Raw genomic sequence first — 12,822 nt, 5'->3', positions numbered from 1 at the left:
TTTTGGCCTCACAACAGATCAACAAGAGACACTGAGATTATTTAAGATGATCTCCTTTTCTGATCTGTAGATTCATGCTGAACTAAGTTACAGAGTGCCTTTGGGGCATGGGTTTGAAGATATTTTGAACTCGGTTACTTACTTGTTACTTTCAGAGTAACTAGTTACTAGGGAAAGTAACTTTGGTTTTACTCAGAATTCTCTTATTAATGTGTTGCTCGACTAACTGAATACCCAGCAAGGATGCCAGCTTGCTTACATGTTAGCACTATCCTGCCACAAGTGCACTGTGCCACCCAATGGCCTGAACCTAAAATGGCAGTGTAGTAGTGTGAGTGCAAGTTAATGATGAAAGGAATGAAACTAAATTGGAAATGAACAATGTTTGTTTTATGTGCCACTTTTTATCGTTCTCTTTTAATCTATTTCTATTGTTTCAAACGTCTATAAATGCAAACACATCATTTTGGGGTTGATGCAGCAGTACTGTAATCGTACGTAGTATCACTAGGAAGCAGCAGTGGATCGCAAAACACGACATACAGTGTGTTGAAACTTTTGAAAGGTATATTTATTTTTGCCATTGAAATGGGTAGAAAGTATACTTTTAGCAGTGCCAACATTAAACTATGCCTCAGACCATTTACGAGCTGTAAGTATCAAAATAGTGCAAAAATGGTTCAACATAAACACAGTTAGTCACACAGTTTGTCCATTCTTTGTAAACTTAACTGAAAACAGCTGAACTGCATCAACTGTGCAAGTTTGCCCGTCAGTTCAGTATTGACGGGCAAACTTAAAAGGATTTTCAGCCTCACAAATAGTCAATATTTAACCAAAATAATATTTCCTCCAGTCGGGCCATGTAGATAAGTAAAATATGATGGTAGATTAAGTGCTTCAGTGGTCTAAGATTCTAGCCTACGTCATAGCGTCACGTGCGCTTTTTACGTCCAACACGGAAACTGCAGTCGTGGTGCTTTCGATTGTGCTCTGAACTCGGAAATTCTGCCTTCCGACTAGGAAGATGTAGGTAAATCCAGACTGCAGATGAGCTGAATATGTGTTTAGTAGTAATTTGTTTTTGTAGAGGGCTAGAAAAACAACCGTTTTCGAAGGCGTCGCCATATTGAAATCCCGGCTTCTCTGACGAGACTAACCAGAACGCCGTTTACTCGAGTGTGACATCATTCCCAGGTTCGTATTCCGATTTCCGAGGTAAAACGAACGCAACACACGAATAACGACCCTATATCCCAGTAACGATAAACGCGTTATTGATTTTGGCATAATAACTAGTTATCGTGCTCGTTACCACAATAATAACGTAGTTACTGTAGTTACTTAATAACGCGTCTCTACACTGCTGGAGACAAACCTGACAAGCAGAGACGCACAAACAAGCAGCAACCGAAGGTGGCTGCAGTAAAGGCCTGGGAAGGACGGGGAAACAGCTTTCGGTGAGGGTTTTTTTTTTTTATTATTATTATTATTATTATCATTTAAATCATCTCTGTTGTGTACATGCTTAAAGTTGATCACAGAATAAAAATCTTTTTAAAAAGACAAGCAAAAAAAAACCCTACTGGACTGGAGATTGTGACCCTTGGAGTGGTTGTAAAATTGATTCAGTGGGAGTTTTTAAACAGAGCTGATTTTTAGTTCTCTGGGAATGTAGAAGTAATGAGAGTTCAAAAATGCAGAAAAAAACCAAGGCGATTTATAAAGTATTACATTCCATCCATCTATCATATACTTCAAGGGCCTGTAACTTGGAATAGTGTGATAGGACTTCATGAGATATGCCAAAATTATGCAAATAAACCAGATTTTAAGGAGGTTGGGTAGGAAGCACTGTTGAGTCCCCATGGAAAGACCAAGGCAGATAACTTTAACTCTGGTCTGAGCACAAATAAGAATGATGATTTTTCTATTATTTGCTTATTAGTTGATCTGTTTGTTATTGATAAAAAGAAGATGCCACACAACAATATCATTAAGTGCTGACAGTGTAATTTTTTTTATTTCAGGAAGTGAAAAAAGAGGGTAATGCAGAGACAGAGCAGTGTCCAGCATACAGTGCACAAGATGTTTACAAGCATGCCAGGCAGCGCCACACTCGTCTCTCACAGTAACAGGCCCTGTCACAGCATGGAGACACCGAGACTGGATCACCGACTGAATTTCAATCTCTAAATCTTAACTTCCGGTTGGTGTACACGAGAAACAAGCCACAGGACATCTCCCAACAGGATACAGAAATGTGCAAACTAGCAGAGAGATCCCCAGACACTTAACAGATAAAGAGCGGTCTGAGCCAATTAGCTGAACTTCTCAAAAGATTTTAGCTCCGGTATCCATGAAGGAAACCTATGTCAGAGCTACTCGAGCTAAAGGTTGATAGGCCTAAGCTGACACAAGTCTCTACATGGTACATTATCAGAGTAAATCTTAAAAAAAAAAAACAAAAAAAAAAAACCTAAACAAACTCCAGAAGCAAGTCTACCGCATGCATCGGTTTCCATTTAGGCATGGAAAAGCATACATGCATTCACCAACCTCAATGATGATCATCCATCACATGCTTAAAACACTAGAGGAAGCCCACATGGAGCGAACAAACACCCTGTTTGTAAAATGTCACCTATAGACTTTTCATTAACCTAACCCCGACTCATAAGTGCTGCAATTCCCTACTTTATAGTAGCTGGACCGCAGTGAAGCGGTGCCACCTTTTTGTTGTGATAAATAAGTGTGTGATTTTAAAGAAAAAGGGCAAGTAAAAGCATACATTCAAACACCCACCGGCCTTAGTGCTGGAATTGAAGTACAATACACACTGAGAAAAAGATGTAACACAAATAAATAGTTTGATCTTTTGAATATTTTTTTATCTGTAGCTCTTTCGATTGTTTTTCAGCTGCATTTCATGAATATGTTGCACAATTTCAGATCTGTAAAGTAAAACTGATACTCGCTTGATGCGATTCAGCCTTCCAGAAGTGATACAAGATACGATGATTCCTCACTCACTGCTCAGGACACAGTTTAAAGGACCAGACAACCAGATTTAACCCTACATTACCATCTCTCTCACACACACACACACTCACACACAAGACAAAGTTTTTCCATACAGACAACTATTAAACAGTGTAAAGTGAAAAAATGTTTAAAATACAATTTTAACACTGACTTAAGGAAAATACTTTTACCACCCCCTTTTTTATTTTCTTGCTTACCTCTAACATTTCTTCACTACTTCAGAACTGAAAGAAATAGGCCAAACTGTGAAAACATTTGTATTTTCCATTGCAACTAGGATTTCCTCTTAATAGAGAAGCAGATGGCTGTATTTGGTGGGAAAACAAAGTGATCTAAAGCAACAACCACTTAGTGGCAGCTTTTCCCACTAGAAGATACAAGAACAGGCTGTGGGATCTGCAGTCAGACCAAGGCTTCCTCCTCTGTCCTCGCAAAGGCTTTCCTGCAACTCGGAGGTGAAGCAAAAGCTAGTCCCGCTGTAAATGGATGAGGAAGGCTGAAAGAAGGCCTGGCGACTCCTCGGCTATGAGGAAACAGTCACCGGATTGAGCGAACCATTCCGGCTGTAAAACTTAGAGAAGGCCTCTTCGAGAACAGATGCGAGTCGAGGCTGATCGCCCTGAAATGAAAAGGCAGTGAGCTCAAAGTAATCTTTCTAATTGTTCTCTGATAGCAGTATGTGGTAACTTCACGGATAAAACCTCACCTCACTGATAAACCCCAGCTGAACGAGCTCCACAGCTAGCTCCTGCACGTTCTCATCTGAACAAAAACACAATATTTAAATAGTGATAGGGTTACAAAGCATTTAGATGCCTACTTTGTCCTGTCCTATCGTTTGTAACAGTTGCATCACCTGAGAAATGATCAGTGCCAAAGTCACAGGTTACAGCACTCAAATTAGATATTTAGTTACTTTTTCAAATAAGCATTTCATCGCTTAAGAGGTACCTATGTGCAGCTTAAAATAGTCCACCTGCACTACCTACAAAGCCCACAAGGGGGCCACGGCCCACACTAAGAAGTGAATGCAGAGCAGGCCGAACAGACTGGACAACATAACCAACTTGCGCAAGCTAACTGAAAAGGGGTGTTTATTTTTAGTGGGCAACACTGTAACATATCGGATGACTTTTAATAGTGTGACGTATAAAGTTACTTTTAAAAGCAACATTACCCAGCACTGCTTATGAGTGCAATGTAAGGGTAGCAATGCAACAAATATCAGCAGCAGATCGTAGCAATATTCTTTGAGATAGTGTGTATTTAAGTATTTTTTGGGGGGGAGGGGGTTTCTAAATCGTAGTATCATTAGTATATCTTTAAGTTCTCTGCTTTGAGTTAAACCTCTACAGCAAACCTGTGCTCCCTTGAAAAAGCATTTAAAACCATTTTCTCACTTGTGAAAGGCATGCAAAAATGAAAGCATGGTGAAATATTATTCTCAAAACAAGACACTCACTTGGTAACAAATCACAGCTCAAGTGCCTGTTCAGTTTGTCCTCAAGTTTCAACAGCAAGGTCAGCTGAAAGTAGAATGAAAGCAGTCCATTCAGAGTTCTAACAAAGCACGTTCACATGTAGTACAGATGTCGTTACTTCATCACTCAGCAGGTTGGCAGAGCTGTGACTTACGTGATGTTTCGTGCCCTCGTCAACAGGCTCAATATTACACTGCATCTGAAGGACCTTCAAGGACCAAAAGGAAAACTGTTTAATGCATTGACAGGTTGGGATTAAAACGATTTCAAGTTTTTATTATTATTATTTATAAAGGAAAATGCTGATAAAGACAACAGCCGTGCATTATCATTTTATTTTTATGGTATTAAAATCTATGTAGAGTAGTGCTTTCTGCTCTTACCTTCCTTGTCTCAAGCTCTGCGGGTTCAGGGGTCGGGGTTTTGACCGATGGGGGAACTATGGGTGACTTCACAGCCTCCTGCTGGGGTTGCTGAGGACAGGGGACCCCAAATGCAGTCAGAGGGTAGATTCCATTCCTGTTAAATCAACGTCAAATGTAAGCCACCACAGCTTTAGTTAAAATGTGGCAGTTGCACATTGCTCAATGCATCCAAAAAAGATTTTACTGAACACACAACAAACACAACCACAGCTTCCTGTTTTTGATTTCAGTGCAGCGGAAACAACTCTCATTTCACTTTCCTTAGCCGATTTTGCCAACTGATCCAAGCTTTAAAGTGAGAAAATTTATAACCAACTGCAAATGTGTTAAAAACTGCATTTGCATTTCCAGCTGTTCTCTTACCTTACATCTTCCAGAAATTTGTCCAGCTCAAGAGCAGGAAACTGGGAAAGCCTGGAGCAAAAGAAAGACTATTATTTCCACTCCAGTAATTAAACAGTCAGAAAACTTTAGACATAGTAGGACTTAATGAAAGGCAATGATGATAAACTAAAGATGATCAAATCACAGAAATCATCAAATCTCCACAATTTACATTTCCTACATTTACACTCAGACTTACTTCATCTGAATCCCCTCTTTGCCCTCAACGATAACCAGGTTAGGGTCCATGTTCTTTGTCATCTCTTCTAAAGCATTTTCAGGAATCATGTCTGAGGTAAACAGAGAAGATCACTATTAAAGAAAAACACCGATCAATGATAGTTAGTTTTCCAAAATAAGAACAACATTACAGGCAATTTGTGTGACTGTGCTTAAGTCTTCAAGTCTTTGTGCCTGCAGATTGCATAACAAAGTATTTTGGCATACGATGGAAGAGTCATAATGACTGTAACTGCTAACCTGTTCCATCTCACTTATTTATGGTTTTAAAAAATATTGACTATTTGTCCTTTAAAAGCTGCGGACATTATTTCAAACTGCTTATGTTACTGCAATAAAGTCTAAGTATAGATATTTGGTAGGTGTGTTAGTGTTTTATTGGGGCTCTGCTGAGCAGAATGCCCAGTCGATGCTGCCAAAACAGCAAGCTTGAAGAACAGGGAATCAAGTGCATTATTAAAGTGAAAGTATGTGTTTATAAAGGATCAGATTTTCCGTCCGTCCGTCCGTCCGTGTGTGTGTGTGTGTGTGTGCGTGCGTGCGTGCGTGCGTGCGTGTGTGTGCGCGCGCGCGCTTTGACTCACGCTGATGGCTGACAATGCAGTGTGCAGCCAGCAGCTTCAGTAAGGGCACCTCAAACAAGGCCTGGTGAAACAGCAGCTCCTTGGCTGTGGGTCGCTTACTGGGGTCGACCTCCAGACACTTCTGGATAAACTCCTGAAACACACGCAGGTTATAAATCTCTCTTCCAAACAGCCACGAGAACTTTAGATGCTTGCTTGCTCCTCGCTCACCCGTTGCAGCGGGTCCTCTAAGGACTGAATGGCACTGTTTATGGCTTCTTGGGACACATAGGACGAATCTCCGTTACTTTGGATTTCCAACACAGCCATCTGAGCAAGTGAATGGACAAAGGAGAGATTCATGAAATAAACAGGAGCCTTCAGTCAACAACAGTCGCTGTTATGGTACAAAAGAAGGATTTTTAAGACAGAAATAACAGGTTGAGCATTCACTGCTTTTGGTCTTCAGGCAAACTGCGCTCATATTACCACAGTAACAACAGAGCAGGTGACTAACAGCTAGGAGCAGAAAAAGGCATCGCCTCACCTCTAAGGCGCACATTCCAAAGGAATAGATATCCACAGCTGTGGTAACATTGGCAACAGCTGAAAGCAGACGGAAGCCTAATCAGTATCACAGAAACACAACTGCACACCTCAGCAGCATAAAACGATACACCCAGAGGACCTCACCTCCATATTCTGGAGCAAAAAAGTGAAGGCTCTTCTGCTCTTCTCGGCAGGTTTTCACATGGTTATTGATAGTGTCAGGAGCAACTGAAGAAAAAAAGAAAATAACAGTGAACATCTTCAACACAGAAACCAAACCAAACTGCTTTAAACGATCCGTGGAACCCACCTGAGCCAATTTTGATGAGGCCATTGTGCTGGATGAAGATGGTGTCACAGGTGAGGTTGCCATGAATGATGGGAGGTTCACATGAGTGCAGGTAACTGGAGAATAGCAAACAGTGGTCAAAAATAAAAACCAGGACCTTTGTACCATAGCTAACCTAATAAAGCTGTAATAAATGTATCTCATATTAGTGTAGCAGTGAATCATGTCAGTGCCACACCACACAAATACTGTGACAGAGAACACCAACCTGAGAGCAGAGAGGATCTGTGTGCACCAGCGCTTCCAGGCCTGTCAGATAAGAACAACAAACAGAGAAGTTAATATCTTTAAACATGATTTTTAATTAACTGTGTTTGATCTCTCAAATGTATCAACATTTCAAAATCCACCCACCTTTTCATTCATTGTCTTGTGGTTCTTTTTTGTCTTCTTCAAAAACTGTTTGAGGCTTCCTGAGGACATGTATTCAGTGATGAAAATAACCTGCAGACAAAAGACAATGTTGAATTCAAATAAGAATCCAGGCCATTGTGCCTGTGTTTATATCATTTGATGAAATGATCAAAGAATAAAACGATGAAACAAACTCCTACCCTCGCTCTGTTTTCTTTGACATCTGCCCAGTACTTATGGAACTTCACAATGTTCAAATGCTCCAGCTGGATCAAATTGTCAAACACGGCTTTGACTTTTTCCTTTGGTAAAAACAAGAAAAAAAATGAAACACTTTACTCATAAATGAAAAATCCCATATGTTCTTGTTTTACTGCAGACAAGTTAAAGAGTCAAACAGAGTCTAAACAATATTAAGATCCAGATCTTCTTAGCATGTTTGGACAGTATGCCTATTAACCAAAAGGTTAATATGCAAATTCCACAGTGTTAATTATCTTGGACTAAATCCACCCCTGGAGACAAAATTAGAATGAGAGAATCTAAAAATCTTGTTCCTCAAGGTATTTTAAAAAAACATAAACAAACGCTTTGAATCAGATGGATCATTGCGACAAATATTGCAGAGGCGAGATTGTCTGCTAAAATGTGATTTCAAATATGTTGAACTGCATTTTATGAAGGAGTTAGATATAAAATAAAGAAATGACATGTTTGGTGAGTATCCTAACGTGCTGTACCTACATTATAATCAATCTACTCCTTTTTTGGCCCTTAAAATATCTTTATAGAACTTTGATGTTATATTTGTTACAATTTCCACTGCCCTCTCGGCCAAATGTCTCTTGAAAAAGACATTTATATAACAGTCACTTTGCCAAAAAAAACCAAAAACAATTGCAGCATCTACCTTGTAATAGCAATGCTCTTTGTGGCTCAAAATGACTTAATATCACTCATGAGAGGTATGTTTGAGATAGTTTTGCCACAATCCTTTTTTGGGAATTACCATAAATCACTTTTTGGCACAACAGGAAGGAGAATCCAAAGTAGGCTGGAAGAAGACGGCCTGCACTTCTTCACTTTTCCAGAAAGGTAACCAAATCAATCAATCATAGCTCCTCATATCACGATGGACAAAGTCCGAATTCTTTCTGACTTTTTTAGTTAAACAAGAATTTGATTTGCTGCCCATAATTTTGTGACCTGTAGCATAAAACTGTCATTGCTGTTTCCACCACTGACTCCAGGTGTCGCCAAATCAACCAGCACTGAAATCTTTTTAGACAGCAAGTTTGAATCAGATTGTGCTGTTCTGTTCTTGTAGTCCACACACTCCCTCCCTTCCAAATTTCTGATTTGTTTCTGCAACTACACGGGTACAGCGTGAACTCTGCTATGGGTTCTGGTCACAATGAGTCCAACAACTTGCCTAAGGAGCTTAAAACCAAAGAGGAAAAAAAGCAGCAGTATTACAGAAAAGAGAGCAACAAATCCCATTTAAAAAAAGCCTTAAAACCATTGTTAGGCTGTTTTGTTGCTTCCAAGTATGCTGTTAGTTCCAACAATCATATAACTGACCATAACTGTGGTTTTTCCTGCATATACAAAAGAGGTTTTGGCCATCAATCAAGTTTAAATATCAGTTTTGTTTATGAGATTGCCAAAAAGCAGTACAGAAAGCAGAAAAATGCACAGGCTTCTGTCGAGTAAGGTGACAGAGACCTGCACCATCACTACATATAGGTCAATCGTGGTTACATGCACAGTCACCCTGTGCTTTAGCTGTATTTTACCACACCGGCCTCGCTCTGCACCCACCTCTTGCAGTTTGAAATTCTTTCTTTCCGAGAACATGACCTCATTCCACACCACCTCGACTCCTTCTTCTGTGTCCATGGCCAAGTAAGCATTATCAATCCCAGGCACATTGCGCTGATTCACCTTTAGGGGAGTAAAAATAAATACATAAATAATGCACCAGGTGTTTATCCAAGTTAAGTTTGTGGAGAAAAAAAAAACTGCCCCCCCTCCCTACCTCTTCTCTGCGTTTCTGCCAGCGTCCACAGGGGCTCTCCTCCAAAATCTCTGACTCATCCTCACTCTCCTCTTCCTCATCCTCCGTGGCAGCAGTAGCAGGAGGCTGGGTCACCATGGACACCGGCGGAGACACGGATGACACACCTTGACCTGTGGGTGCAGCGGCCGCGGACTCCGGCTTCACTTCCTGGACAGTGTCCGGGGCCTGCTTGCTCTCCCCCTCAGACATCTTCCCGGTTGTGAGGCCCAGCAGCCCGCTGCAGGACACACAAAATGACCCACCGGAATATAAACGCCACACTACATGTCATTTCTCATCTGCTGGGGCTGTACGACTGTTATTAGAAAGCTAGCAAGGCAACAACATGTAACTACGTGGTGGCTGTAGCCGGCTAATCTAGCTGCAGGTGAAGAGTCACCGTGGAGACTTTGCAAAAGGAAGTTAGCTCCAACGGGAAAGGCCACAATAAGTCACAATTATGAGCACAAACACATGGACATACATGTTATAGATGGGAGATGAGACGATGCCAGCTCCAGTTTAACAGACTCCCGTCGCCGAAGAGCAATCCGGGCCGGAGGTTTAGCTCTGTCAGCTGCGAATCTTCAATGTTTCTCGGCGGAGTTGCAGCTAGCTTTGCGGAGCTACGTTGCGAACTTCAACGACAGCAGACACAGCTAACGAAGAGTCTACGAGACACCCAGAACCTTTACTTTACTAACTCTGACATTAAACGTCTGTCGCTGTTTGTACTTGCTAGACCTCGTCAGTCGGAGCAGTCCTCCGCCCCTTACCTCTTCTCAAGACTCTTGCTAATGTGAGCTCTGACAACAGCCGCTGGTAGTGCGAGTAAACGTCACAGCACCACAGTCCTAAGTGTTGATTAAAGCATCACGACCATCACAGGAGCTCAGCACAGGAAGCACGGGCAGGCTAACCGTACCATTATCGTTATATCCTCGAACACAGTGGCTAACTGACTTGAGAGCTAGGTTAACATTTAGCCAGATATGATGGCGACAACTTCCAGATGCACACTGCACTACGAGCTCGGGCACGTCAAAGCCGTTGTGGGTTGCCAGATACAATGCTTTGAATCCCCCTTCTCGGGAGTTCAGATCGTTCCCACGTAACTTACACGGTGTTGCCTTCTTCTTGTACATTTATCCCACTTCACTGTTAAAAAAATCAAGCTGATTTTAATAGCAGACAAAATTACACAAAAAAGGGGAAAACATAGTCTTTTAAGTGATGATTTACTAAAGGAAAAACAAAAACGGGACGTGTGAAAAATGAATTTCCCCCTAAACATAATTTTTTTGTGTCACACTTGGTACAGTACAGCTTTTGGGCTGATTAGCAATAAGTCTTTATCATTATCATCAAGTTAAAATTGAGCATCAGAATGGGGAGAAGGGGATTTAAGAGACTGTTTAAGTGAGTGTTTTCAGGATCTGCTGGGATTTTCCAAATCAGCTACCTCTGGGGTTTACAGAGAATGGTCAGAAAATATCCAGCAAGAAGTTAAGTATTTGTATCCAAAAGTCAAAATGATAAATAAGTCAAATTTGCAATATTTGATTTGGTAGGCCATCATTTTACCTGATAATTTTAAGACAGTTAAACATAATCAGTTTGATTTATTCATGTAAAGGGAGCCACAAATGAAGAAGAAGATTTAGAAGGCATGAATGTCATAATGCTTCGTTATCTTGTGCAATACTTTTTGTAAATAGTACCTTGTGCAATACTTTTTGTAAATAGTCAACAGTGCAATAGACTCAATACTTGAAATGTGCAATTCACTTGTATTTTTATTTTTTATTCCTATTTATTCTATTTATCCCCTTTGTATATTTTATTTATATTTGTCTCTGTATTTATATATGTGTGTGTGTGTGTGTGTGTGTGTGCGTGTGTGTGTGTGTGTGTGTGTGTGTGTGTGTGTGTATATATAACAGTTCTGTAACTGTAACTTTGGTCGTTGCTGTGCTTTTTTTGGAAGTCGAATTTCCCAGAGGAACCCACCCGAGGGATTAATAAAGTTCTATCTTATCTCTTATCTTATCTTATTAAAGGACTGGGGGGGAACGCGTGTTTCTCTCAGACCTGGCAACCAGTGTTTAACGGCCTTCCTTTTTGTATTTGTTATGGGCATTGACTGACAGACATGTAGGCCAACTGAATAGTGAATGCCGGTGAATGGTTGTCTTTGTGAAGTCAGTGTTATTGCGTTTGTTTTACCGCTAGGTGTCTTTTCAGTCTACACGACTAATGTTGAATTAAACTGGGTTTAAATTGAGTCCAAATTCAAGCAGAACACACCACTTAATTTGTTTTTTAATTGAAAATGTTTACCTCCTGACTTTTGACTTTGTGTTGTACATAATTAGGTTTGTGTAAAGGTATTAAATCCAAAATATTGTAGAGTCTGCATTAAATATTTATTTATAGATAGTATAACAGCCTTTTCTGTCGATATGTAGATATTTGTGTAGTATTATGCTGCATTTTTAATATTTTGTGGTTTCAAGGTAAGATAAAGTTACAAAAAATGTGAACTCTAAATTCACAGAAATATTCCAGAATAATTCTTCCTCACTGCCCATTGGCTGGATGTATGTAAATTTAATTACACTCACTGGCCACTTTGTTAGGTACACCTGTGTAACTAACTGATTTACCATGCTGACAATGACCTGCTGAAGTTCAAACTCAGCATCAGAATGGGAAATGATTTAAGTGACTCTGATTGTGGCCTGGTTGTTGGTGTAATCGCTGTCGTTTACAAAGAATGGTCTGGAAAAGAGAAAATATCCAGTGAGCAACGTTTTTTGGGTAAAAATGCCTCATTGATGTCAGAGGTCAGAAAGAGTATTCCCAGAGCGCTTTGAGGTGTCAGATAACCACAAATAACCAGTCACTGCATCCAAGATATAGAGAAGAACATCATTGAAGAACACAAAACATACAACGTTGAAGCAGATCAGATTTGTTCACGTTCACCAAAATTGGACAATAGAAGACTGGAAAAACAATGTAGCACCCACTGAGCATCATTTCAACACCACAGCCTACCTTAGTATTGTTACTGACCACGTCCCCCCCCTTTATGATGACAGTGTTCCCATCTACCTGGCTACTTCCGGGAGGATAACTCATCATGTCACAAAGCTCAAATGATCTCAAACTGTTTTCTTGAACATGACAATAAGTTCACTGCACTATAATAGCCTCCACAGTCACCAGATCTCAATGCAATATAGCACCTTTGGGATGTGGTGGAAGAGGAGATTCACATCTCTCCTCACATTGCAACTGTGTGATGTTATCATGTAAATATGGACTAAAGTCTCTGAGGAATGTTTCCAGCACCATGTCTCATCTATGC

At 40.4% G+C, this 12,822-nt stretch overlaps 1 protein-coding gene across 2 annotated transcripts; it reads right to left on the bottom strand.

The window, feature by feature from the left end:
* Nucleotides 1–1,996: 1,996 nt before the first annotated feature.
* On the bottom strand, nt 1,997–10,529 carry nrbp1 (nuclear receptor binding protein 1). 2 transcript variants are annotated; one of them, XM_026142584.1, is made up of 19 exons: nt 10,226–10,529; nt 9,934–10,120; nt 9,429–9,687; nt 9,212–9,334; nt 7,591–7,692; nt 7,391–7,480; nt 7,245–7,285; nt 6,998–7,092; nt 6,832–6,915; nt 6,686–6,744; nt 6,370–6,468; nt 6,160–6,292; nt 5,535–5,625; nt 5,315–5,365; nt 4,910–5,045; nt 4,681–4,734; nt 4,508–4,571; nt 3,752–3,807; nt 1,997–3,664 (listed from the first exon to the last, which is right to left on the bottom strand). In XM_026142584.1, the coding sequence occupies exons 3-19, from the start codon at nt 9,657–9,659 to the stop codon at nt 3,569–3,571; spliced, it is 1,605 nt and encodes a 534-aa protein (XP_025998369.1). In that variant the 5' UTR covers nt 9,660–9,687; nt 9,934–10,120; nt 10,226–10,529; the 3' UTR covers nt 1,997–3,568. The 2 variants fall into 2 exon arrangements, with proteins under 2 accessions (XP_025998369.1, XP_025998368.1); XM_026142583.1 differs by having other exon boundaries at nt 9,934–10,529.
* Between the last annotated feature and the right edge of the window lie 2,293 nt (nt 10,530–12,822).

Source organism: Astatotilapia calliptera, chromosome 15 (genome assembly GCF_900246225.1).
Source record: "Astatotilapia calliptera chromosome 15, fAstCal1.2, whole genome shotgun sequence".
Taxonomy (NCBI): Eukaryota; Metazoa; Chordata; class Actinopteri; order Cichliformes; family Cichlidae; genus Astatotilapia; species Astatotilapia calliptera.
This window is presented reverse-complemented; position numbering and strand designations above follow the sequence as displayed.

Excerpts from the sequence above, each read along its gene's own strand:
- nrbp1 (XM_026142583.1), bottom strand. The coding sequence starts at position 9,659 with ATGTCTGAGGGGGAGAGCAAGCAGGCCCCGGACACTGTCCAGGAAGTG. Across the intron at positions 5,046-5,314 it reads AAATTTCTGGAAGATGTAAG|GAATGGAATCTACCCTCTGA; the intron begins GTAAGAGAACAG and ends TTGATTTAACAG. Across the intron at positions 3,665-3,751 it reads AGCTGGGGTTTATCAGTGAG|GGCGATCAGCCTCGACTCGC; the intron begins GTGAGGTTTTAT and ends TTTTCATTTCAG.